Here is a 27,403-nt window from a genome sequence, read left to right as displayed (position 1 = left end):
AGTGCAGTCAGAGCAAAGCAATCAGCAGGAATTGCAGCAGTGCTCTTTAACTGCCAGCTAAGGTTTGAGCTAGCTGGAGGCACACATCCTGTGGTGTCACACTGAAAAATGAGTCACTTCTCACACACATTTCCAGACAGGTTGGCCAAATAATCTTCCTCTGAATTGTGGGCTTCTTACATTAAGGCTGAGTTACCTTTAAAAACATTTGGGCAGGTCTTTCTGAATTCAGCCAAGAGGACTTGGCTTTCCATGTCCTGGTGTTTCAGATCAGTTCCCCAGTTCTTCCCCTGCTCCACCATCCAGTTTTCTTTCCCTCAGTGAGCCCTTGTGCTGGATAGTTATGTACCACACCTGTAATGCTTTATCATTGCCGTGGTTTGGTAATTTGATAAATAACCAAAATGGTATTTTGACCCTGATCCATCACAAATGTCATTTACACCATCTTTTACATCAATTTGGTTTAGTACTATCTTGCTTTCAAACATGGTATCTGCCCTTCATATTTTCCAGTCCTTTCTATCCCTGTGATCAGCTTCTTTCTAAATATCCTGTCTCTAATTTCTCTCTTGTAATCCCCATTACATCAGTCTAACCATCAGACTGCTGCTAGTGTTGACTGATGAACTGCATTGCAGAGCTTGCTGAATCCTGTTCTTGTTTCACAGTGCTCTGGGTTCCCACAGTATGACTTCTACTTTGTCATTGTATCTAATAGATGCATTTAAGGCCCTTGGGATCCCTTTCTGTGGTTCAGAAGTCCATTTCAAGTCAAAGGTCATTAAGCTTTCTTTCAGCAGTTGCTACCTTGCCAGCTGGTCCTTTCCTGGGACTGCTGATATTTTTATTCCTTTTGCCTTTCTATTAGAATCCTTCTGTCCTTGCCCAGCTCCACAGACCGAACTCACTCACCATAAACCTTGGAAAACTTCTACCCTCCAAGCAAGACATTTGGCAATTCTGAGCCCAGTTCTGCTCACAGTCCCACAGCTATGGCCAACAAGATGCCTCTTTCAGAAGCTTTGCACAGCAGATCAAAGATAAGCACTATTTTTAGGGAAAAAATGCTGCATTCTTCTGGTCCCCATGATTAATGGTACACAAACCCCAAAGTATATTCTGGTTTCTGGTTTCCTTGTGCTGTAGCAGTGACTAACAAGGCCACCATACATGGAAGCATGTGAATATTTATCACTCAGTCAAGTGACAAGTTTTGCACCCTCTCTCAGTGTTACTTCTGCACAGTGGTGGAGGTGAAAGAATCTTGGATGAACATGACAAAGTTTTGTTAATAAATAATTATGATCAGGAAACTCTTAAGTAGCTAACATTCCCAGCTTTCTCCTTAATGTAGCATGTACATACATACACAAACACAAGGGAGAGAGAGTTCAGAGTTCCCCCCTTGTGACTTATCTTTTATTTTTTTAGTTAAAATTGTGAAACTGAAAGCTGAGCATGACCTTTTTCTTGAGCTGTAACTGTTTGGGACTAACTTTCCCTAGGGGACTTCTTTCTCCTTGTCCCTAATTTCCTATATCTGATGGATGCTTCTTCTGCAGAGGTGTAGTAGCTCCTGTACTGAATGGCATTCACATAAGTTGCTTATTTAATTAATCAAAATTAACAAAATCAAATGTTGAAATAGAAATTTCAACTAAAAAGCTTCAGTTTTGTTGGGGTGCAAATGGACCCAAGTTACAAAGATATCCATCATCCATTTCTGTGGAAGCAGTGGCTCCTGAATTGGGTGTGCAGGCATTCTGCTCATCCCTGGATATCTGTAGGATGAGCCATCACTCCTGGGTTCTCCAATCTGCCCTTGTGAGCCTTCAGTGACTCCATAGTGTCAGCTTCTAATTCTGGGGGTTGTTAAACACCTAAACTTGGATGACATGAGCACCTTGTCACTTTTATGTATGTCAACAGCACAGACATGACTGCTCGTATAAGGACAGTGCTGTGGCCTTCTGAACATTGTGTGTTGGAGTACAGTCTATGAACAAGCAATTCAGTGTTCACCTGTTCTGACTATGAAGAAAGCCAGACTGAGTTTGTGTACAGGTTCAGATCCATAAGAGAAGATGATTTCACTTGTTGTCTTTGCATTATAAGCTATGAATGATAAAAGGGGGAAAAATGATTTCTGACTTCCAGGGATCCTACTGACATTTTTATTATCAAAAGGATTTATCAAGGCAAGTGCCTGGAGAAATAAGCAAAAGAAGTGTTCAGAGTCTGGCTTTATAAGCAGAGAGTGTCCCTAATATCGAAGGGATGATATTTCCTGTTTGTTTTCTGTTTAAAAACCCCTTAATTTCTGGCACTGTTTTCTCTTTTAGTCAGACTCCTCTATGAGTTTATGGGCTGAACACAATACAACATTTGTAATGGCTCCACCAAGGGAATGCCTCTAAACTGTTAGTTAGAGCACTGAGTTTAGACTGAAATAGTAGAAATAATATTCTTCCCAAACAAGGTATTTCCCACTTGCACACACCTACCATTACAGAAATACAAAATGACAAGTGCAGAACATGTTTACCTGACTTCAGGTGCTGGGATTCCTACCACAATGCAGTCCAATTGCACTTTGGATCCTTCAGGAACTTCCCTGCTCTTCAGTTTTTGAGTGAAACGTGGTGGCTGTCCAAGGGGCTCATCAGAATATACAGAGGCAGATTCTGACTCTGCTTTCTGCTCTGCACTTGTTAATTGACTGATAGATTCCAGGTTTGCTGCCTGTTGATCATCTGTTGGTTCAAAAGTTTTCTCTGCTTTTTCCAAGTCTTGAGGTGTTGGAATGGAAAGCCTTTCTCTGTTTTCTGATGTGAGAGACAGGTTAGAGCTGCCTTTTTGAGCAGACTTGTTCTTAGAATCAATTTTGCTCTTGTAGTTTTTGCACGTTCGGGGTCGTATTCTTTCCGAGTTGTGAGCTTTAAAAAGTGATGAGAGCTCCTCAATGAAATCTGCTGCCTTGTTTAGGAATTCCTTTTTGGATTCTGATTCAGAAGGGAGGTGGTGTTTCTTTAGATCTTGAGAGCTCCCTTTGGACCCCTTTGTATTTCTGACGTGTTCCTGACAAAAGTTGGAGTGCAGGCCATTGTCTGCTGTTTTCAGAGCTGTGGACTGGGCCATTTGTCTGTGTTTTCCCGTGGTGTTCAGCTGCTCTGGGGGGCGCTGTGAATGTGCCTGAAGCTCATCCTGTCTCGTTTCCAGTGGGTTCTGATCAATAGCTTGTCTTGCCAGGTTTACACTTTCATCAAGCTCTTCTTGGCTCAAAAAGGCAGACAGGTCTGGGAGGTCATCTTGGGCAGCTACCTCATCTGAATCACCAGAAGCATTGCCATAGTGGAAATTACGAGAAACTGGCTCTGATCTGCTTCTTTCACTCTTCCCTTGGTGCTTAGTTTCTGCTAAATAGCTCTCTCTCAGAAGCTGAGATATTGAAGTTGAGGTTTCTAAACTGTCGTCTTGCATGCTGCCAACAAAAAGGACAAACAGGACCACACCTTATCAATAGCAATTATTTTGATTGAACACAATGACGGGCTTCTGAAAAGCAGAACACAACATTTTCAAACTGCATCTGTGTGCTGAATACTTGGGAGTACTTGTAGTACTTGAAGGATGGCCTTGGGTTAAAGGTTCCTTCTGCACTTCCTGCCAGACACTCCTGCCTTTAGCCAGTAAAGTTCATCCTTCATCACTTTCTACTGTCAGTGACCTCACGTAAAATAACTGAGAGTGTGGTGTTTTCTATTCTGTTCAAGGCAAAATTTCAACTACAGAGCTATTAACTGAGTTTCAATGTCAAATATTCCTCGTTGCTGACGTGCGTTTCTCAGCTAAGAAACAGTCTCACCAGATTAGATTAAGTGTTGGATATTTCAGGGACTGAAAGTTGTTGAGAATAACAGTACTTTAAAGTGAAGTAAATTTAGCTTGAAAAGCACTGAAGTAGTAAGTAAATGAACCCTCAAAATCATAAGAGGGATGTGAGGAGGAAGGAAAAAGAACTAAAATATTCTATAATGACAATTTTTCATGCATTATAGGAAGCTATAACGGTGCTAAATGTTCCCTAGCTTCTTAAATCCAGCATTATTTCTAATAAGCTATTTAAAGTAAGTAGAGAACTATGTCATTATTTATTGAAAGTAAGTAGAGAACTGTGTCATTATTTGATGCAAACATAATTTGAACTACAGGGGTTTTAGAATCATGTTCTTAGGTCATCCTAATTCTGGAAAAATGTACCACATGAGATGAGAGCATCAGGAAGCTCATACTTAACCTGCATGCCTGACAAGCAAAGCTAAAGCATCCCCTTTGACACTTGAACAAGTGTAACTGTGTGGGGCTCTCCCTTTATTTACATGAGAGCCATGGTGAGTGCAGGGGGATTCAGACACCCTGACAACACCCTCCTCTTCTGGTGCCCTGAACAGGAATGCAAATGAGTGCTCTTTACCCCACTGGGAGAGCTGATTCCTCCCAGGTACTGAAACAAGTGCAGGACTGTTCCCTGGACCTGTCTCTCAGGCTATGCAGTGCTCATTATCTCCCTCCTGCTTCACTGGGAAATCTTGCTGCAGTGGTTTCAGGTGTTCCTGCCCCAAGCTGTCTGGTTTGTCACCCTGCCGAAGGTTCTGGTCTTGTCATCAAGAGAAGAGAACATCCATGCCCCAGCTTTGGCCATCTCCATTCACAGCCTTGTGTAGCAGCTGAAGTTATCAGGGAAGGAAAAGTTTAAAAGGTATTTCTGCTGTGAAAGGCTTTGGGCTTTTCTAGTGGGACAGTTTTCCCTGGAAAAGGGATGCTTAAGGATAAATGAAGTGGTAATGTCTCATACTGCTGCAGTATTTCTTCCTGGAGTGTGAGTGCCAGCCCTTATTCCTTATTTACAAAAAGGAAGGTTTCAATTTAAACTGTTTCTATTCTTCTTCAATGAATGGACATACAGCTATCATAATCTGATGTGCATTTTGAGACCCTAATCCCTCTGATTGAGGCAGGTTTCTTAATACTGAAATCCTCTTCCTTATGTAAATATTGGGCATTTTATATTTGTTGATTTCACTTTATTATTATAATATTAAACAAAGAAAATCACTAAGACTACAGAGGCACCCAATCAAAATATTGCTGAGTTTGTAGCTGGAAATAAAATGCCATATAAATTGCAGGCCTTTAAGCACACCATGGAGTCCCTGCAGCTGAGCCAGCTCTGTGATACCCACTGAACACTTGGCATTCCATTATCTGGTGCAGTGTTTCAGTGGAGCTGTGGCACATGGAGAGCACTGATTTGGGAAGCCCACACGAGATAATATCATGAGCTGTTTCATGACTGCACAGAGTTTATAATTTAACCTCTTCAGAGTACAAAGAGTTCTTCATGAGGCTTAAAGTTCCTGCTCAGTGGAAACTGCTTTTGCTTGCTCAGCTTTCACTTGTTGGGCAGCTGTGCCCCCTTAGTGCAGCTGAACGTGTTTCAGGGGCTCTCTTTGCTTGTTTATGTGCTGATCACAGACTATGTGCTCTAAAGGTCACTGCTAAAGCTACAGTTTCAGCTCCCAAGAGTTGAAATACATTCTGCCATGGGGAGTTTACAGCCTGCAGGACACACCTGTCCCATGAATGAACTGCAGCCTAGAACCTCTCCACGTGTGGAGAGGCTGAATTAGAACATCCAGCTCTTTGGAGCTTCACAGGACACAGTGGAAGGCTTTCTTATGTGGCTGCAGAAGTGTCTGTTTTACAAGGTGGCAAAATTTAGCTTGCTGCATTTCTTGGCCACTCTTTCTGCAGCATTTCAGAATGGCACATCTTCATCTCAGTGCCTGTAAAGGTCATCAGAGCTGAAAAAAGATGATGCAGATCTTTAGAGGACACTGGATGCTCTAAGGAGGGAAGGAATAGTGTGATCAAAACCTGAAGTCAAATGAACTTGAAGAACTCCTTTAATAGTTTTGTCTAAAGAGTATATGAAAATTGTCTGACTGAGAGTATTCAGGGTTTCATTTGCCTCTGTTGCACAGACATAAGTGCTATTGCATAGTGTAGATTTTCTGCAGGAAAACATAGGAAAGCACCTGTGTGTTCAGTATGGTTATGTGAGACTTCATTCTGGGTATATTTGACACTTTATTCTTGCATGTCTTCTATTCATCTTTTGATGAATCAAAAGCATTGAAACCTGAAAGAAATAATTTCTGCTAATTTGCTTAAGGAGTATTACTGCAACATAAGGAGCTACTCTCAAAGATGTGTTTAGATGTATTTAGGCCAAATAATTTTATAATTCTAGCTTGGAAAATCCCAGTGAGGAAGCCACTGTCTGATAGCAAAGAGAGGAAAACAAACAGTTCCCCAGCATAGGACCTGCAACAACTTCCTTCCTTCTGCCCACTGGAGCAGAAGAGGTAGAAGGGAGCAGAGTTCTCCTCCTAGAGTTGGGAAGCAAGATATTCATGAGAATCAATCTGATGCCAAATTCTTAATACTTAGAGGGCCATCACTTTTCTTTAGAGCTCACCCAGGCTCAGAATTTTATATCTAACTCTTCTCTATTTTCAGCTTGTGTAGAAGATGACTTTTTATTCTATTTTTAGTAATGAAGTCGTTGGGTTCTAGTCAAATGTAGCACTTTGAGGCAGTGCTTGTCTACTGAAGTTTTAAAATATTTGGAATTATTTTATATTTTTAATTTAATGGAAAATGTTAAATTTCAGGCAACTGGGCAATCCCATTATGGTTATTAATTCTGCCTTGAGAGATGTCCAGGTTGTTGTGGTTTATTGTCAAAGAACTGTGCTAACTGTATTGTAATTGCAGATGTCTCTGCTGAGCAGATAAGTGCAGATAACTGTGTTGAGCAGGCAGGAAGAAGGACAAAGCAGCAAAACCACAGTAGGCAGCAATCTGTGGTGGCAATGAAAGCACCAATGATTCTGCTGACTGGAAAAGTGCCGTAATGAACCTGTATCAAGGGCAGGAATTGCATTGCTGGTTACAAGTAATGTCTCTAAACTGGTTTTATTTAAGGGGAAATGGGGTGACTGCCACCAGCAGCCTGCAGTTTCTACTCTTGACTGGCTCATTAGCTCCAGCTCCAAACCACAGCACGAGGGCATCTTTGGCTTTCCTGGGACACCAACTGCAGTGACCTTGGGCTCCTGCTATCCTGAAAGGCACCAGAGGATGCCATGAACAAAACTGATTCCAGGAATTTCTTCACTCTGCTAATTCAGTTTCCATTAGGCAACTAATTGAACAAGATTTGAGTTTCCAGGAGCCTCTGCTTATGGAAATGTTCTCTTATTAGCCAAGGGATCTTTAGCATTAAATATTCACAAAGGTAGAATAAGTTTCCACAGATTGTTTTGGCAGTGGCTTGACCTGAAAATCTTACATGGAAGGGAGGAAATGTGTACCACAGGGGTCTTGCATAGACACTAAACACTTTCATTTCTTCTTGTTTGAGTTTTCTTAGACTCATTCCTGAGTCACCACTGAAAGAATCTGAGTTTTTCCTACAGCAATAGCACCAGTGAAATCTCAGCAAGCTTAAGAGAATCCTAGATATATCTGATATATCCCCATTTTATTTTGTGAGAACAGCTTCTAATGCTTGATATCCTAAAGATAATTTTTCAAACTCTCCTTCTCTATATCAGAATAGACAGGTTATTAATTAGCAGATTTGATGCAAAAAGCATTGGATCATCCTGGTCTTTCAGAAGTTAAAAGGAGAAATTTTGGTTGTTCCTGTCTTAGCTTTTCAAGCTCCATTCCTTCTGTTGGAGTGCCTTTGTGTGAACCCCCAGCAGCAGAGCAGCAAGCACACAAACTCCTGATTCTGATTCTGCTTCTGCTTCTGCTCTGCAGAGAGGCCTTTGTGCCCTTTACACAGCAGCACTCTGCATGCCCAGCACCTCAGTGTGCAAAGGGGAAAGTTTAGCAAATATTGCAGTCTCTGTCTACTTCATCATTCATTTAATTGCACATAAATTGCATTTACCCATAGAGAGTTTAACATTTCTGGGGGTGTTGCAGCTGTATGACTGCAGCTGTGAAAATCAAGGTAAGAGCTGACACAAGTGCTGTGCCTTGCAGACGTTGGAGGATCACAGGCACATTCTCTGGGCTTGCAGGAATTCTCACTTAGCAGTTGCCATTGTCACCCTTTCTGTACTGCCTGTTGACAAGCTGTGGCTGCTGCAAGACAGGCTGAGGCTCCAGACACAGGGAAGGCTGGGCTGGGCTGGAGGACTGAGGTTGTGTGTTTGGGGGCGTGTGTGTGAGATATTTTTAAATGGTGTTTAGAAAGCTGTGTGCAAGAGGGTGCTTTGCTTTTCTGCTTTAGACACTTTAGTGGCTTTGATTTCCATTCCCTGTACTGAGTCAGGTAACCAAACCCCCAGTTTCAATAATGTAATTAAATGTGGAAAATGGGAATCTCCAGGCTCAGGAGTCTAACAACTTCTCATGGAAACAAAATCCCTCAGAAATGGGATGGGATCAATCCTCTCTCCAAGTTATTCTGCAGCAGACACTGCAGGAGCCCTGTGTGCACTTGGAGTCATGCCCTGGCCCATGACCTCACTGTTACAGTATTAGACACCCTGAGCAGGAGGAAATACTCAACTCTGCTTCAAGGGAAAGGCACATTAGGAGCTCTCTAACTTTGTCAACATTTCTTTTATTCTCTCATATAATGAAAAGACCTTTGATTTTTCACTCCGATCACAAAATATCTTGCTTATTTCATAATTAATATTGTCCCTTAGTAGTTCTCAAAATGAGAACTGATACCCTTTATCCCATGTCCCAAGTTCCCATTTCCTCCTCAGTGAATCTCCTTGAATTGCAAAGCAAACAATATCTTGAAGAAACAACATGTCATTGAAACAAATACATTTGCAGCTGATTTTTAAATTAAAAGTTCAGCAGGAAGACAGGTGATGGCTGTCTTTGAGGCCTGCCTGGGATGGTTCTCCATCCTCTTCTCCCAATGCCCTGTGCAGCCAGGCCTCAGATATCAGAACAAATTCTGAGGGAACTTCAAGTGCTCTCAATGTAGGATGAGTTTTTATTGATTCAAGTAATGTGTATAATCCTCTTTCCTTCAAGGATTGCCCATATGAGAAAAAGTTTATATGCAAGGCCAAAAGAGTTGCAGCAGAGATCCACAATTTGATGCTGAATGTACATATGGAAGTCCTTAATGAAAATATAACTAGCAGGTAACAATATTCATTTATCCTGGTTCAAACACACACACACCACTCTGCTAGACTGCAAATGCATTTTCATGGACTGTGAGCCAAATGATCTGAACTGAGCCATGTCTGTGGGTCCTGCTGGCAGTGTGTGGGAGCAGAGCAGAAATCCACACCTGCACGTGGCTGAGGATTTCAGCTTGGGACTGAACTCCAGCTTAGCTCCCAGTGTTCAAAGGCACTGCACAGGCTCAGCCTAGACTGACACAAAATCACAGCCCTGCACTGGCACTGCCATGGGAATTTGCACAACCCAAAGAGCTGAGCTGATGTCTCTGTTGTCCCCTGTGTGTGAGTGGCACCAGTGCCAGGGACTCACACACGAGTGCTGCTGACTGCAGCCCTGCAGCAATTGCACACTGAAAAAGGAGGGCAGTGAAACCACATGGCATTTGCACATCTCTTTGGCTGGAAATTTCAAATCTGTGGGCTGGCTGATTTTAAAATGAGATTCAGTTTTCCTACAAGTACAGGTTCCTGGTGGAAAAGGTAACTTAAGTGTTAAATTAGACACAAAAGTCTGGATTGTGGTTTTTTTTTCTCAGGTTTTTCAGTTGTGCCTTTCTTTTCTCACAGTCTCACTATATTTCTTTCTGTCCACTGTTCTTTTTTATGTTTTTTCAACAGTCTTCCCTACGAGCATTGTAACATAAAAGCCTACATATTTTAATCATCTTTTCAAACTGCAGTGTTTAAATGAGGTTTATATTCTACAGGAATAATTTGCCCATTCCTATTTGTGAAAACAAGCATGAATCCAGTTAAATTTTAAAAAGAAAGTTAAACTGATTTTTTTTTCTTTCCCCCCTCATCCTGTGGTTTAGATTACAATTGAGGTTGCATTGCCCAATTACCTTTGTGGTACTGTGTACATTTTTGACAAATTATCTTAATGTTGTGTTTATGTGCAAATATGCCTAGACTACTAATTGTTATCAGCTATGGATAGAAAAAGATTTCTACCACAGCAAGACCTGCCCTAAAATCTCTAAAGAATGCACAGGAATAAAAACCAGCACAGATCACACAGTTCCCCTTTGTGCTTGGTACTCTGCCATGTACAAGACCTATCTTCTGAATTGACCATAAATATTTTTTGATATGTAAATATTGTTCTGCTCAGCTACAGGAACTACCATGCTATTGCTGTTTAATTTTGTTAGCTGTTTCTGACAGTAAAAAAAAATAAATTAAAGACAGAAAAAACCAAAGAAATATCCTGACCTCAGGAACCTTCAGGAGGTGTAGGAGAGGGAGAAGAGCAGAGCTGAAGTTTATGAAATTGTTCCATTAACACTTGCTGATTTTGTTTTCATTCTTAAACTCTAGAGCATCTTCAAAAATGTAAATCTCACAACTGAAACGAAACTGCTGATGAAGTAATCAGTGTCTTTAGCTTGATTTCTATAATATTCTGTTAACTTATGCTCAGGAGCTGCTCTGTTCTCTTGTCAATTGTTGATGTATTATTTGGTAACTTAACATGGGCTTCTGATTACTGCTTAATGTTGCAATATATTGGGCCAAACATTTGCTACTGACAGTCAAATACTTTTCTGAGAGAGAGAAAGAGAGCAAAGGAGATAGTGAGCTCAAGGGTGAGAGCTATGCCCTTCTAGCAGGACTGTTTCTGCAGCTGTTGTGTACATTAATCCAGAGAGCAGATCTCCCTGCACTAAATATAGCCACGGGGGTCATTTTACATGACAGAATAAATAATTAAATAAATAGAAAGCATTTAACTATGGGGGTCACATTAAATTAGGCTTGATTTTGCTTAAGAAGGACTTCCAAATGATGGCATCTTGGTTTAAGGCTGAATACAAGAATGTATATATTTCACTCCTCCATTGTTCCATGAAGGGAAGATGAGCAGGAAGAGGAAAGAGTCCCGGCAAGGAACTCTTCAGGTCATTAGAATCGTGTTGACTCTTCAGAGGAGTCAGACTGGCTCCAAGGGATTTTAAGAACCCCACCAATGCTATTCAGGTCCTTTATAATGCTGCAGAACACAGTTTCTCTTTCCCTGCAATGCACATACCTCAGCATAATCTACGTCAGTTTAAAAACGTATTTGTTCCCTGTATATGCCTTGCCAGCTGTGATTAGCATTCAAATACACATGCTTATCAAACCCTTCTGCTACACTCTGCAAAATCAAAATGCAGACCAATCTGAAATTGAGGGATTACCTTTTTTAATTCCTCCAGATGTTGCTGCCCAGAGTGGCAGTGAGTAGCGCTGAGAGGTATCCAGAAGTGCGAGGTTAAAGTTAAGGAAGCGAAGGGATTCTCCGAGTCCTCAGGAACAGAAAGAGTTAGGAGTCCATCCAGTGAGGGAAGTTAACCTTGGTTATTGTGAGGATGGCTGTGAGGAGCTGGACAACCTGTCACCACCGGAGCAGCAGCATTTGTCAGTGTGCAGGTCCCAAGTTATTTTGAGCAGCGTGAACCATGTGCCCGCGGAGCATTCCACCTCATTGGACAGGGAATCCACTGCTCCCTCAGCACCTTGGGCACCCACTGCCTTCTCCTCACTCACACAACAGCCCCTATAGATGCATATGTGGGTTTTGCTGATTCATCCAAGAGCCTCTGGAGTGGCATTGGATCACTCTTGGCAGCTGCTGTACACTTCAGCCTTTTCAGATTACTCGTTATCGCTCTTTCCTTACGTTTCCATCAGAACTCAAAGGTTTCAGTCACAGGGAAACCCATCGGCTGGTAACAACATAAAAGTTTTGCAACTCCAAAGGCAAACTTAGCAAACGTGTTATTTATATAGTAAAATATTCCTGACTTCTATGGAGTGTTCAGTTTAATAAAGACAGTGAACAGTGCAGAAATCCTTCAGGATGACCCATAACTACAGATCCTCAAAGGGCTAGAACTTCTACATCTGTTACTGAATGCAGAGAAGTGAGCGGTTGGAGGGAAAGCGATTCAAAGAGGCAGTCGAAACTAAGCTCTAAATAAAACTGAGAAAGAAACATAGGTGGGATAACTTCAACACACTTGAACCAGTACACAGAGAAACCCTGTTACTGTATAGAATTTCATTGCTTAAAACCTTGACTGGCCAAAACCTACAACACCACTTGGTAAACGCAGAGAAGAGATTTTAATTTCTACTCTTCCTATGCACGAGCAACAAAAAGTGGCCTGTAATTTTAAACAGTTCATCATGCTGCTCAATTGTTGATATTTTATTAAAAATGCTTTTCGCAATTCTGATTTTAAAAGATTGCAAAAATATTATGCATTTATGATGGGGATTTGATATATAAGCCTTTTCATAGTTAATGATGTAAGAGCTGGCTTCTTGACCTTCTCCCAGAACTCTCAAAACATTATCAAGTGAGCACCTGTGATACCAAAGGAGTTCATCTGTGGAATGCAGTTCTTCAGAATGTTATTTTATGAGTTGTAACAGTATGGAAAGTCAGAGGGAAAGGCATTTCTTTCACGTAGAACTTCCTGATGCATTGCAGATACTTTTTTTATTATTTCCCTCTCTTTTTGTAAAAGATTGTCGTGGTTTAATCCCAGCTGGTAACAAAGGCCCACACAGGGGCTCACCCCCAACCCCTGGCAGGAGGGGAGAGAATTGGAAGAGTTAAAGTGAGAGAATTTACTGACTCACATAAAGGCAGTTAAATAAATGAAACAAAAGTTGTGCACACAAGCAAATAAAAGCAAGGATTTCAAATAGAATCACAGAGTAAGCTGAGTTGGAAGGGACTCATAAAGATCATCAAGTCCAACTCCTGATCCTGCTCAGGACCATCCCCAAGAGTCATGTGCCTGATAGCATTGTCCAAACCCTCCCTGAGGTCTGTCAGCCTTGGGGCTCTGACCATTTGCCTGGGGATCCTGTTCCAGTGCCTAGCCACCCTCTGGGACAAGAACCTTTTTCTAAAATCCACCCTAAACCTCCCCTGGCACAGCTTCAGGCTATTCACCCAGGTCCTGTCACTGACCACCACAGAGGAAAGGTGGTTGCCGTGTCCCAGGTGCAGAATGCAGCACTTTCCCTGTTGAACTTCATATGGTTGATGATTGCCCAGTCCTCTGATCTGCCGAGGTCTCTCTGCAAGGCCTCCCTGCCTTCAACAGACTCAGCAGCCTCTCCCAGCTTTGTATCATCTGTAAACTTGCTCAGTGTCCCTTCCAGTCCCGTGTCCAAGTCATTTATGAAGATGTTGAAAAACTCAAGGCTGAGAATGGAGCCCTGTGGAACCCCACTAGTGACAGGTCACCAGTCTGATGCCTGCCCCATTCACTGTCACCCTTTGCACCAGACCCATGAGCCAGCTGTTCACCCATCCCATAATGTGTCTGTGGGATGGACCTTTTGTCCAGAAGGATCCTGGAAGAGACAGTGTCAAAATTTCAGATTCAGATTTATTGAAATCCAGAAAGATTGCATCAACAGGCTTCCCTTGATTGACTTGGTGGGCTACCTTGTCCCAAAAGGAAATCAGATTTGATGAGCAGGACTTGTCTCTCATGAAGCTGTGCTGGCTGTGACCAATGATTGCATTCTTTCAGGTGTTTTCAATGCCTCCCAGAATATCTTCTCCATAACACTGCCAGGCACTGAAGTGACACTGACAGGTTTAATTTCCAGGGTCCTCTTTCTTGCCCTTCTTGAAAAAGCTGGGACAACATTTGCCAGCTTCCAGTTACCTGGGATTCCCAACACAGCTCATAACTCATAGAGAGAGGCTTTGAGATGACATCATCAGTTCTTTGTGGATTCTTGGATGGGGCCCATCAGGTCCCATGGATTTGTAGGGACCCAACTGGAGCAGCAGATGCTGCACAGTTTCAGGGTCAGCTGGGAATTGATCATTGTCTCAGTCATGTCCTCCAGCTCAAGGCACTGAGACACCCTTGGTGCACCATCCATGATGAAGACAGAGGCAATGAATGTGTTAAACAGCCCTGCCTCGTCCGTGTCCCTGATTGTGAGGTGACCATCCTCGTCCTGGAATGCCTGGTGTTATTTCTACACTGCCTCCTGACATTATTGTACTTGAAAAAACTCCTTTGTATTGTCCCCTAGAGTTCTGTCAGCTTCAACTCTAATTGAGCTTTGGCCTCATGAATTTTATCCCTACAGTTGCAAGCAACATATCTGTATTCTTCCCATGTCTCCTGACCTTGCTTCCACTGGGCATACACTTTCCTTTTTTGCCTTATTTCTGAGAGATGATTCCTGTTCAGCCAAGCTGGCCTTCACCCTCACCAGCCTAGCTTCCAGCATTGGGAGCTGCTGCTCCTGTGCACTTTGGAGGTGATGTTTAAAAAGTGACCAGCACTGATCAACTCCAGCACCTGCACAAATATATTCCCAGGGGACCTTGCTTCCTAACTCCCTGAACAGCCTGAAGTCTGCTCTCCTCATGCCTAGGGCTGGAGTTCTGCTGGCACTTTTCCTCCTGTCAACAGAGATTTTAAACTCAATCACTTCATGGTCACTGTGGCCAAGACAGTCCCAATCCCCACTTTGCTCACAGGATCCTCTCTGTTGACAAGCAGCAGATCCATGAGGGGATCTTTCCAAGTCAGCTCCCTTAGGACCTGTTCCATAAAGTTGTCATCTGGGATTTTTTAGGAATTTTCTGGCCCAGGTTGTACTAGTTAACTTCTGGCAAGTAGAAGTCCCCCATAAAGACACAGGCAGTTGATTTGGAAGTGTCCCTTAGATGCTCAAAGGAAAGTTTGTCAGTGTCATTGGCCTGCAGAGGAGGTCTATAGGAGACTCCCAGGATGACATCTGTGTTACTTGTTTGCCTCCTGATTTTATCCAGAGCCTCTCAGCTGTGCCCTTGCCAGCCATGGGCTCCATGCATTCCAATCCCTCTATTCCATACAGTGCAACTTCTGCCCTGCCTCTCCCACCTGAAGAGCCTGTAACCATCCAACAGGGAATTCCAGGCACAAGACTCATCACACCAGGTTTCACCCATACAATGATGTCAAGCTCTGGGCCTGGGCCAAAGCCTAGAGCTGCTCCTGCTTGCTCCTGGTACTGTGTGCATTAGTGTAGAAACATTTAAGGTGTGGTACTTTGTAGCCAACACCTTGTGAAGCAGATTGAGGGATCTGTAAGTGCTCATTTCCTCCAGTTTTGGCACAGCATCCCATCCCTCAGTGCTACTGAGCCTGGTTATGTCCCTTTGCCTCTTCCAAGCTGGTTTAAAGCTCTGTCAATGAGCCCACTAGCTCCTGTGCTGGAGCACCTGTTCCACTCTGATTGATGCACCCAGTCAGGTGTCAGAGTAGACCAGCTGTTCAGTAGATCTTCCCATGGTCAAAAACCTCCAAATTTTTCCACTGAGACCAACCTCAGACCCATTCATTGGCCTGATGGATCTGCCCATTCCTATTTCATTCCCCACTTCCCATGGCTGGGCAGGTGTTCATCCACCCCCAGGAGAGCAAGGCCCCATCACGTGTGACAGTGACTGGGGAGGACAAACTCCATCACCCTGAATGTCCTCCTTCCTTCTTCTCCTCCCCCAGCTCTGTGTGCTGAGCACGGCCCCACATGGGCTGGGACATCCCTTGGGTCACTTGGGCTCAGCTGTCCTGGCTCTGTCCCCTCCCAGCCCCTCACTGGTGGGGCTGGGTGAGGGCCAGAGGAGGCCTTGGCTCTGTGTGAGCTCTGCTCAGCAATGCCCAAAACATCCCTGAGCTACCAACAGCCAACAAACACCCTGAGTTACCAACACCCAACACATCCCTGTGCTACCAACAGCCAACACCCTGAGCTACCAATGCCCAACACATCCCTGAGCTACCAACAGCCAACAAACACCCTGAGCTACCAACACCCAACACATCCCTGTGCTACCAACACCCAACACATCCCTGTGCTACCAACAGCCAGCAGCACCCTGAGCTACCACTGCCCAAAACATCCCTGTGCTACCAACACCCAACAAACACCCTGAGCTACCAACACCCAACACATCCCTGTGCTACCAACACCCAGCACCCTGAGCTACCAATGCCCAAAACATCCCTGAGCTACCAATGCCCAAAACATCCCTGTGCTACCAACACCCAGCCCCCTGAGCTACCAATGCCCAAAACATCCCTGTGCTACCAACACCCAACACCCTGAGCTACCACTGCCCAAAACATCCCTGTGCTACCAACACTTCTTCCAGCACAAATCCAAAGCACAGCTACTGTGGAAAACACCTTAACTGTACCCCAGCAAAAACCAGCACAAATTCCATTGGCAGAATACCTTAGAGCATGAGTTTGTGGTGAAAATAGGGAAAGGCTGTGTAGTGAAGGCAGCCCTTCTTTTGGGCACAGGTGAGACATTTTATGGGTTGGGTGGTGTGTGATGTGACTTTATATTTGGAATAGAGATCTAAGATATTCTTTATGGTATCTGTAACAGTAGATGTGAGCCATACAGTGCTGCAGGAACTGCCTGTTGATACTGTACCCTGTGCTGCTGTGGTTTGGACAGTGTCTGTAGATGTTTAGGCTACAAAACCTGCAGCCTGAAAATGAAGTTTGATGTGTCTGGTCATAATTGTAAATCTATGGGGAGTTATGCTGAGATGTAATTATTTACCATAGAGTCTTGCTGTTGGTGTGCTGTTTGTGCATGATAAGCAAAATTATTCAAGATGATCAAAAAAGCAAAAAACTTCCACTTTAAGACAGAGTTTAAGATGCTAGAATTGCAAAATCATTGAATAATCTGAGCAGTAAATAAGCTCAGGGTTATGTAGAGAGTACAGCATTAAGAAACCACAAAAAGTTATGAGCCTTTACTGTGGCAGATAGACCATTGTAACAGCAGAGGCCAAAAATTGTAACACAAGGCCAAAAATTCCAGGAACCACAAAAAGTTGGAGCGTACACAATGTGCCAGGTCTTGCAGAGCTGGCATTTTGATAGAGCAACACCAGAGAATTTCAGATTCACTAGTTTGTAAGTAACAGTCTAAAGCCCATGAAAATACTGTGGCTCCTCTGTCTGCATTTATAGAATAAAAATGAAATCAGGCTTTTGCCTACTGAGCACTAAAAAAAGCACTTCAAAGTATGATGACCTCCAGCCTTATGTCCCTCTGTGTTTGCTGGCTGGCAGAAGAATGAGGCACAGTGTCCTAGAATAAATTACATGAGCACTATTTCTCTCCAGATCTTGGCTGTCAAAGCCCAAACTACCTTCACAAGCTCAAACAAGACTCACAAGAAGTGAGTTTAAAATGGAACTTTGTACATGGCTGGTTGGCTGTTATTCCTCAGTAGGATTATCCAACTGTATTTGTCAACCTTTGGACTTATCATAAATGGAAAATTCTTGATTTTCTAGATATTAGGATGAAATTAATACTATTCTATTAATGGCATGTCTTAGGTTGTGACCATTCTGCTGGGCAAGGATGAATGTTCACTTTGCCTTTTGCTGGACTAGGTTGTTCCAGGGGCAGTGAATTGCTCCCTACCTGTGCAGCTTTGGGCAAGAGCAGCCATGGCTTTTCTTGAAGCATCAGTGACTATTGCTGCTTTAATAACTACAGTTAGAGGCTGGGTAATCTGAACAGCAGTGGCAAGCTCTATTTCTCTTTTATAGACTTTAATAAATTATTGTGAGGCCATTGTTCCTTTGGTAAGAAAAGTGTTAATGGCAAATTTCTGGATGTTCCTGGAAGAGCTATTTCAAGTGATTTACAAACCTTGTGCAAGATGAGTTGGGTATTTTCTATTCATATCACTATGCAGCACATCTCTTACCATGAGTCTGCCAGGTATTGTGTAATCCTAATTTGGATTCTAATTTTAGAAGTAGAGACATATTAGAAGGATGATAGAAATGGTGCCTCTTTTCTGTAGAAAGTACAAATAATTATGTTAAAACATTCCTTGAGTGCCTATTTCTTTTGCACCCAGCCCAAGCAAGACTTTATCATTGCACAGGGCAGCTTCAATCCTCACCTTATCTGAGGATTGCCCAAGTGTTAGCAGAGAATTTTTCAGTCTCATTCATTATTTAGATGAAATGTTCTTGTGATTTATGGGGCCTGACGCTGTTTCCAATGAAATCAGAGTTTGTTCTGTCACTGTCATCAATAGGAGAGGAGTCAGACTTTTCCAGAAAGTTATAACTACAGTAATGAAAACAATCTTGCAGTCATCCACACAGAACCACAATCTCTTGTACCCCAATGTTCCATCTATTTGCTTTTCAAAATTATTCAATAGGTTAAAGTATACCAGTAGTTTGCTTTGTTGCAGTAGACAAGGTACAGCTGAAAAATGTTATAAAGATAGATAATCTCCAGAACATGAAGTGATTGATGTTATGGGTGGCAATTGTAAAAGGTGATTTGTAAAATCCCTTTTCTTGTAAAAAGCTTCTACTCAATTGTAAGAGCATTAGGTTCTTTAAGGCAGACTCCCTGTCTAAAAACATGGAGAACACCATGTCCTTATTTTAAATTCTGATCTTTTTCTTGTCTGTTATTAGCCATTGTACAATGCTATCTTGTAAATATCAGCCTTTCAAAATGCCTGTGATACTAAAGAGTTGGCAAAAAGTGTTCACAGGCATTTCACTGTTCCTGTACAGTTAATATTTCCTTAGCTTCTCCTATATTCTTCATTTTCTAAGGGAAATTACTTTTGTTTTAATGTTGGTCATTTAACCAACATTTTACAAGCTGCTAGCATTCAGATTTTAAAGTGGACAGTTTTCCCTTATGGTTCAAATAGAACATGCATGCCCTCTCCCTGGAAAGGCCCATGTGGCTGAGTAGGATCTTGTCTCAGGGTCTCTTGCTGGGCACAGTGACCCTGAGATACATTGGAAAGTCTCTTTTCCCAGCCCGGGGCTTGAAGGAGTCAGGGCTCTTCATTTCTTGGTCTCAAGGTTGTTTATTGTATCTTATCTATAAAATTCTTTCTCCTGTCCAGCTGAGATCCATCCAGCAGGACAGTTCCAGGCACTCTGCCTGCCCCAGGGCAGGGTTATCTCTTTATACTAAAAACTACGTGTAACATGTTTACAATAACTTCCCAATACCCATCACCTATGTTAGACACTGAGCTTCTACTCTAAACCATGTGCCACCATCACAGCAGAAGATGGAGGCCAAGAAGAAGAAGAAGAAGAAGAAGAAGAAGAAGAAGAAGAAGAAGAAGAAGAAGAAGAAGAAGAAGAAGAAAGGCTGGACACACCCAGATTCCTCCTTCTTACCCCTTGAACTCCCATTCTAAAAACCCCAAAATCTCCTTTTCCACCCTGTGATAAATTCACTATCATTCTACTTCATTTGTAATGGCTTGCAGATCTTCATACAAGGTTGGTAACTTGCTCCATGGGTCATAATCAAAACCACAGGGGCATCTTGAGCTCTGTGCCAGGGTCTCTGAGCCCCCTGGCAGGGGTCTGGGCTGCTCAGGACAGCCAGAGGGATGTCCTGGGTTCCAACAGGATCTCCTGGCAGTGGCACTGCACCATGTCTGGGTGCAGAGTTTGGCTCACACCAGCCTTCTTCCCGTGGTCAGCACCCTCAGGCCTCAAGGATTCACAGAGCACACAGCAAATACCAACACACAGAGACTGGCAGTTGCCCAAAAAGCAAAACTTGGATGCAACCTCTTAGATTGGTTTTTAAAATAAATTAGAAATTGAGATAAAACTAATGAGGACTCCTATCTATATGATTCAATGTCCTGGAGACTGTGTGTGGTAATTGACAGAAACACAAGATCAGAAAACAATGATTAAAACTAATAACCAGAAGCTGGGTTTGGTTACTGGGTATGTGCTCCTCCATTCATGACTTTCCTTGGGCAAGTGAAGCTGGAGGAAGCCTGATTTGACACTGATGCCAAACAATCAGCTTGACTGAAGTGTGAGATTTACAGTCAGGGCTACTGCTCCCAGCATCACCAGAGACTGTGGGATCCATTTTGACACCACAGGATTTCACTGTGCCTATTACAAGGCATGATTAGACCAAAGAGACCAGAGAAGGGATCTGATAGTACCAGTTCTGGTGTCTTCACCTAATTTGGGACACTTTGTAATACGTGAGATTTGCCTTCCTCCTATGACCCCTCTCCTTCCCTATCTTCTTTTACTTCACCACTTCATTTCTTGTCTTACATGTCTTTTCTTCTCTTGTGTTTGATGGGACCCTGGTGTAGCAGACAAGGCTCATTTATTTTCTGTTTTTCAGGTCTCCAGCTGAGCCAGCCCTGGCTGGCCCTGCCTCAGCCTGATGCTGGCACAGGTGTGAGCACCTCACTGAGCTGACACACCAAAGGACTTGGGATTTCCCTGGGATTCAGTGTAAGAGAGGGCACTAAGTCAAACACAGGCCCATCAATTTCTATTTGTTTTCCCCTTCTTTAGAACATACATCTCCAAAACATGTAATAATAATAAATTCATATCCATAATTAATACCAGCTGCACACATTTTCAGAGTGGCTGGTACAGCGTGGCAGTATCTGCTTAAGTAAATCTAAAGGAAAAGGAAATACAGCAATATTGCTACAGTGAAAGCCATATTATATATTTATATTTTGATTATTTGGACTTCTTCTTGTGTTACTTGTAGAAAACTTTGATTTTTTTTCTCCTGGTAGCTATTTCTGTGGTTGATATTAAGTTAATATTAAGTAGATATAACATCTGCAGTGTCTCCCTTTGTTAACCACTTACTGTTGTGCAGAGACAGGAGCATGAATGCTTTTGACTTGGGGTTGAGATTAACACAACAACATGTTGTGAATTGTATTTTTAAAACTGGATTAAGAGTCAGTCCAGGGATGCCTGTTTTGTAACCACAGTCTCTATTTCCAATTACACATTTGTCAAACAGAGATTTACAGTTCACTGCTTACTCTTATCACTTAAATGGCTGCATACGTCTAGAAAAGAGAGCAGAATTTAACCCAGGCTCCTTGCAAAGAAATTCCCAAACCCTGAAAAAACAGAGAGACTACTGAGACTCTATTTGCAAATGGTTTTAACATAAAAGAATAAAACAAAGTGTGGCAATTATTTGTGAAAACTTGATTAATGTGAGTTGCATGGTAACGAGGAAAATAAGCTCAAAGAATCTTGACTTGTGTCTGAACTAAGAACCCTATATATAAAATATAGGTATCTTCAGTATCTTTTTTCTGTTCAGGGGTAGTGTCTTTGCAGTGTTGTTTGGTCTGTGTTAGAGGCCCTGAGGCCACAGCAAATTAACCCCAGAGGGCCAGGCAGGTGGCAGGAGGCTGAGGCTGCCAGTGTGTGGCACTGTAGATCAGGACCCTTAGGATTTTGGAGAACCCAAACCTAGAATGAGAATGGCTGGTGTTTTCAGCCTGTTCTAGACAAGCAAAACTGTACAAAATACCAGCTCTATCAGATGTTTAATAGGAAAAAACCTTCAATAACTCAGTTGTCAAAATTGTACTTCACAAGATACACCCCTTAATTAGAATGTCTTAAAAATTGTTGGTAGATGAAAATAAGGAAAGCGCATTCATGGACAGTCTACATTTTAAAAATAATTTCTTGAGACCTCTTGCTTTCCAGGTACATTCAGATGAGAGTTTCAGTGTTTATCAGTAGTGGCCTGACAGCCAGCTCATCTCTAAACCTGCACTCATGGGATCACCTCAGCTAGGTAGACCTCAGATAAACAGCCTGGAGAGCAGCAACATGATTGTTCAGTGAGGTGGCCAGAAGGGCTGGCTGGAGAGAACAGCTTGGTTGGGTGGATTTGCATAGAAATGTCTGGCTTAGGTGTCAGGAGAACATGGTGTGATACCAGTTTGCTAAAATGTGACAGGAGCAAACTCCATGGACAGGAGAGCCTGTGTGTGGGGTATGGCAGGATGAGCTGAGGGAAGGGGACAGGAGCAAACTCCATTGGCAGGAGAGCCTGTGTGTGGGGTTCATAGCAGGATGAGCTGAGGGAAGGGGACAGGAGCAAACTGCATGGGCAGGAGAGCCTGTGTGTGGTGCATGGCAGGATGAGCTGAGGGAAGGGGACAGGAGCAAACTCCATGGCAGGAGAGCCTGTGTGTGGTTCATAGCAGGATGAGCTGAGGGAATGGGACAGGAGCAAACCCATGGACAGGAGAGCCTGTGTGTGGGCTATGGCAGGATGAGCTGAGGGAAGGGGACAGGAGCAAACCCATGGACAGGAGAGCCTGTGTGGGGGGTGTGGCAGGATGAGCTGAGGGAAGGGGACAGGAGCAAACTGCATGGACAGGAGAGCCTGTGTGGGGTTCATAGCAGGATGAGCTGAGGGAAGGGGACAGGAGCAAAGTCCATTGGCAGGAGAGCCTGTGTGTGGGGTATGGCAGGATGAGCTGAGGGAAGGGGACAGAGCTGGGCAAGCCCGGTTCTATCCGCACCTCCAGGGGAGCTCTCACGGACACACGGGGGCAGCAGGAAAGCGTGGCAGTCCCGGTGCCAGCACAGAAATCAGGAACGGCCCCGTGGTGCTGGGGAATCCGGGCTGGAGCCGCTGAGCGCCCCGGGCGCAGCCACTGCCGGCTCTCCCCGCACTGACACGGGGAAAGCCTTGGCACGACTCCTAGGGCTTTGAGATTGTTCCTCCTTCGAATTACAATGGGGTCATTTTGATATGAAAACACAGCCAGGGTATGATCCCTGGGAAATACAAAGCTGTGTTTGGTGTCAGGTACATGCAGGCAATGTGTGTATTTGTGATTGTGGTATGTGTGGAAACCAACCATGGGACACTTATAAAGACGAATTCTAATAATAACTGAGGAAAGTAAAGCATGGAAGAAGGCCTTTGAACCAATCTTTTGTTTGCAATTACCTTGATTTAGGAGCATGTGAATTAAAGTGTTAAGGATATTGCTCCTTGCTTGTAGTTAAGCCTTAAAGAGTTTTGCAATAATAACCTTTTGAAGTATAATTTTATAATATTGCTTGTATCCTTGAAACTATAGCTTTGGAATATATATAAAGGAAACATGCTTATCTCACACCTTAACAAAACAGTGAAAAGCAGCTTGAGAAAGGAAGACGAACATCAACTCAAGGTCTGATAGGTTCCACCAGGGGAAGCTGGACATCACTGTTATGAGATTTATAGTCCTTGCAATTAAAAGTTGGACCCACATCTGGAAACTGGACTCCACCAGATGGGATTCATCTTCCTTCTTTCAGAAACTGGACCACCACCATCTGGGGATACTCCTTTTGGGATGTACATCCTGAGAAAAACTAAATCACTAATCACAAAACTAATAGTGTATAGAATTGTGACATAAAAATTTGGAATAGAAACTGCTGATGAGTAAAAATTGGGAATAGAAACTGCTGAGAAAGCTGATGAGTACCCCTATAAATATCTTTAAGCCCCAACTATGGGTGTGCAGTTGGAGGGAAAACTTCCCCCACTGTACCCAGCGCTGTATTGCTCATACTTTACCATATGAATTAATAAATTGATTGCTGCTTGAATATTGGCCCAGTCAAGCTTCTTATTTATACCATCCCCACAGTGACCCCCGTTACATGGCTGGAGCTGCAGTGTTCCCAGCGCTCCAGTGTCGCCTTTCCGTGCTCACTCCAGATCGGTTCCCGGCCCCTCCCGGGGGCTCTGGCTCTGTCCCTGGCGCGGCCTCATCTGTCTGGAACGCCTTCCCTCGGGCCACTGAGTCACCTCCCCACTTTAAATGCCGCATTGTAACACTAAACTGACTCGCATTATAACGTAAACTGTAAAAATGTGGATGATGATGCGCTGCAAAATGTTATCTATAGATACCGATGAAGCTTCAGAACACCAGGGGGGTTTAGGGATATAACTCTACTGACAGATTTGATAGATTTCATTTTAAAAAAATGAAATGTCTTTCATGTCAAAACACATGCAAACTTTCAGAAGCAACAGAGAGGAGAATTAAAGGAAATTCTTATTACCAGCTTAGGAAACACCATCAGTATCAGAATCATTCTGTTTAGCTGAAGAACAAATGGCATTCAGGTAAGGTAAGCTCTCTTACATGATCATGACCCAGAAAATTCCCTCAGAGCAGCAATAGTGTGAGGTACTGGCCATGCCAACTAGCCAAGCTTTGGCTGGCTGTGCCAAAGGTGACTTTCACAAATACAGAAGACAGAGAAAGAGTGAGGATAAGTAAAAGAAAGGAGGCTATGCCTTTTCTTTTAGGAGCTTAAATAAGATCTCTAATTTATTTCAAATAAGTCACCTTGCAATCAGAAATATCACTGACTACTTTCCCAGGCCAGTGGTTCTGCTTACTTAGCTGACAATCTCCAGAACCATCTAATTTCATACCAATCAAAACATTATTTACTCAACAGAAGGAGTCAAAAGATCTATCACAGGACTTAAAATACATTGTGATCTGATAAACCATGCATATAATAAGCCAAGTTTAGATCAACTGGTACATCAGTGATATATATTAATGCCTTGTGCTATGCCACCAGTTATAGAAAGGAATTCTCTTTCTGGCTAGGGTGCCTTTAGAAATCCTTTTTTAAGTGTCTCACTGTTTTCTTTTGCTTTAGTAAAGGAAGAATATTGGAAGACTTCAAACTGTGATACTTAAAAAGAAAATGAAGATATGGTAAGTGCTTTTCATTTAATCTGATTAGCAAACACTTTTTAAAGCACAACAAAACCTTTCTGCCATGCTTAATTGGTGATGTGGGGCTGTGGAAATTCAACACTTGAACTAAAGTTTAGATGTAATGCTCTTAATGTTAAATCAGGACAACATGGTAAATCACGAAAACCTCTATTTTATGAAGAAATATTTACTAGTTTGGAAAGTCAAAGTATGAAGACCAAGACTATGTTTTCTTTAAATAGTTAAAAAGATAGGCTTTAAATTTTATTATATTTTTGTTGAAAATCTAAGGACTTGCCTGTGTAGTTCTACTTGTATATTCCCATTTGAGGTGTTTACCTTCATACTGGCCAAGAGTTTGATGTTAAAATGACCGGAGGCAGTCACCTAAATCTTTAGTCACCATGTTTTCAAAATGACAATACCCATTTTGAAGGCACAGAGTTCAGAAAGTCTCAATCACAATGTTTATAACCTGTGGGTATGAAAGCTATTCCTCTTGTGTGGAGTGGATTTGTTTTGGCACTGAATAGGATTTAAAGTGTTGGAGGGAATAGGGAAGTGTAAGTGGGGCTGGAGTGGAGGGGAGCAGAACTGCTGCTCTGCTGCAGTGCTGCACAGAGTTCATGTGAAATGCAAGGAGGATAAACCTGGGGTTTCACTGACACACTCAGCTGTGGGGCTCTGAGCTGTCATATAAAACCAGCCAGACTCAGCTACTTTAACCATGGACTTCCACAGAGAAATAACAAACCTGTCTCAGGGTTTGACTTGGAGGAAAGAGAAGCAGGGAAAATGAAATGATGGCTTTGAGTGGCTGGGGCAGGTGAAGAGAAGGGACTCAGCAGGGAGAACTTCCAGAGTTTTCCCAGCTGTAATCAAGATAATAAAGTTGAAAATCCAAGATCCAATGGACAATCTGATCCCAAAAGAGCACTCTGAGAGCAGATGTAGTGACTTTGTGTGCCCTCACAGGCTCCTTGCAGTTGTGGCATGGAAGTACTAAGGAGGAAATAGGAAACAGGATTGTTTCCTGGGCTTGGAACACCAAGGAAAGAAACTGCACACATACTGAATGCTTCCTGATCCTGAAATACTTGGTGTCTCTTTCTGAGGCACAAGAGAAAACCTTTGGATCTTTTGCAGAGACGTGAAGATCTCTCTGGTCTAGATCCTAAGATGCAGGATTTGAGGAAGCCAAAGGTTTACATCAGAAAATATTTGATGAGGAATATATTACTAGTGTCTAACTTTATTCTCTTTATACTGATCAATATATGTCCAAAGGAGTTACAGCAGAGTCAAGCATGCTATTTGAATCTTTACTTTGTCAAAAATTAATTTTAAAAATTTTTAAGTTTCTTGAAATACAGCTGAAAACATAAATTTATTTGATAATCCTTGAGCTTTTAAATTTAACTTCAAAATATGTATACTTAAATTATATTTTAAAATCCATTTAATTCCACTTTTCAAATGGTATTTCTTTTAAAACCACCTGCTGTGGTTTTTTAAGAAAACATCAGAAATCATTATAATAACAGTATCTGTTTTGTTGTTACTTGGGCAAATAGTTCTGTATCCAGTCAAAATTAGCTGTAAAACTACTGGTGTGGGAAGTTTCAAAAATGAAGATTTTAAAACTGTATGTGCTGTTATTAACTATTCTAAACTAAAACTTTGCCAAAAGATAACAGTGTTCATAAATTTGATTTGAAAATGTCCAGACACTTTAATCCCAAATATTGGATTCTTGAGGGGTCATTTCTGATACAACACACTGGAAATTACAAGTGTTTGTAATGGCTATAAATGGAACATTTCTAGGTTCCTGCCTATTATAATTCTGCAGGACTATTATAGTTATGAACAGACTATTTTAATGCTTGTGGTTATTATAAACACAGAAGACAACACAAACAGGTTTATAATGGTGATGAACTATTTAGAAACTCAAACTTGAACAAGAGGTCAGGGAAAATTATAAAGACCACATCATTTGCCTCTCAGAAAAGTGATTTTTAATCCTAGTGCTACTTGCTACAAAACAACCACTTGTTCATGAGACAAATAAGCATTCCTTTCCTTCATTTTATTAAAAAAAAAGAAATGAAGCTATAATCAAAGGAATTTAATTTGTAATATTGATACTGTCTGTTAAAAAGCCAGTTTGCCTGGCTGAGTTTGCTACAAGCTAGAAGCACCTTATAGTGTTTGTATTGAATTGTTTGTATTTGCAGAAGTTATATCACATTTGGACAATTTTTTGACAAGTCTATTGGCTAAATATGATGTGTAGCTGTTTTCTGAGGAGATTGGTGTTTCAAGCTGGCTCTCCTGTAATCTGTCTGGTTTTGGATGTCCCCACTGGGCCATGGGGTGAACAGAAGCTGCTGTGCCAGCTGGATGCTCTTGAAATGCTCTGCCTTTTCCTGAGACAGTCTCAGGAACAATCTCACTTACATCTCCAGGGTCCTGAGCTCTA

The 27,403-nt window shown here is 42.4% G+C and overlaps 1 protein-coding gene across 1 annotated transcript in view; it reads right to left on the bottom strand.

The window, feature by feature from the left end:
* The window catches only part of MYPN (myopalladin), a 47,302-nt gene extending 43,819 nt beyond the window's left edge, over nucleotides 1–3,483 (bottom strand). Inside the window, exon 1 of the mRNA XM_066554766.1 lies at nucleotides 2,549–3,483. Within this exon, the coding sequence (XP_066410863.1) occupies nucleotides 2,549–3,483 (935 nt within the window). The remainder of the gene's footprint in view (nucleotides 1–2,548) is intronic.
* Between the last annotated feature and the right edge of the window lie 23,920 nt (nucleotides 3,484–27,403).

Source organism: Molothrus aeneus, chromosome 8 (assembly GCF_037042795.1).
Source record: "Molothrus aeneus isolate 106 chromosome 8, BPBGC_Maene_1.0, whole genome shotgun sequence".
Lineage (NCBI taxonomy): Eukaryota > Metazoa > Chordata > Aves > Passeriformes > Icteridae > Molothrus > Molothrus aeneus.
Note: the sequence above shows the minus strand (reverse complement) of the source record. Positions and strands in the feature narration are given on the sequence as shown.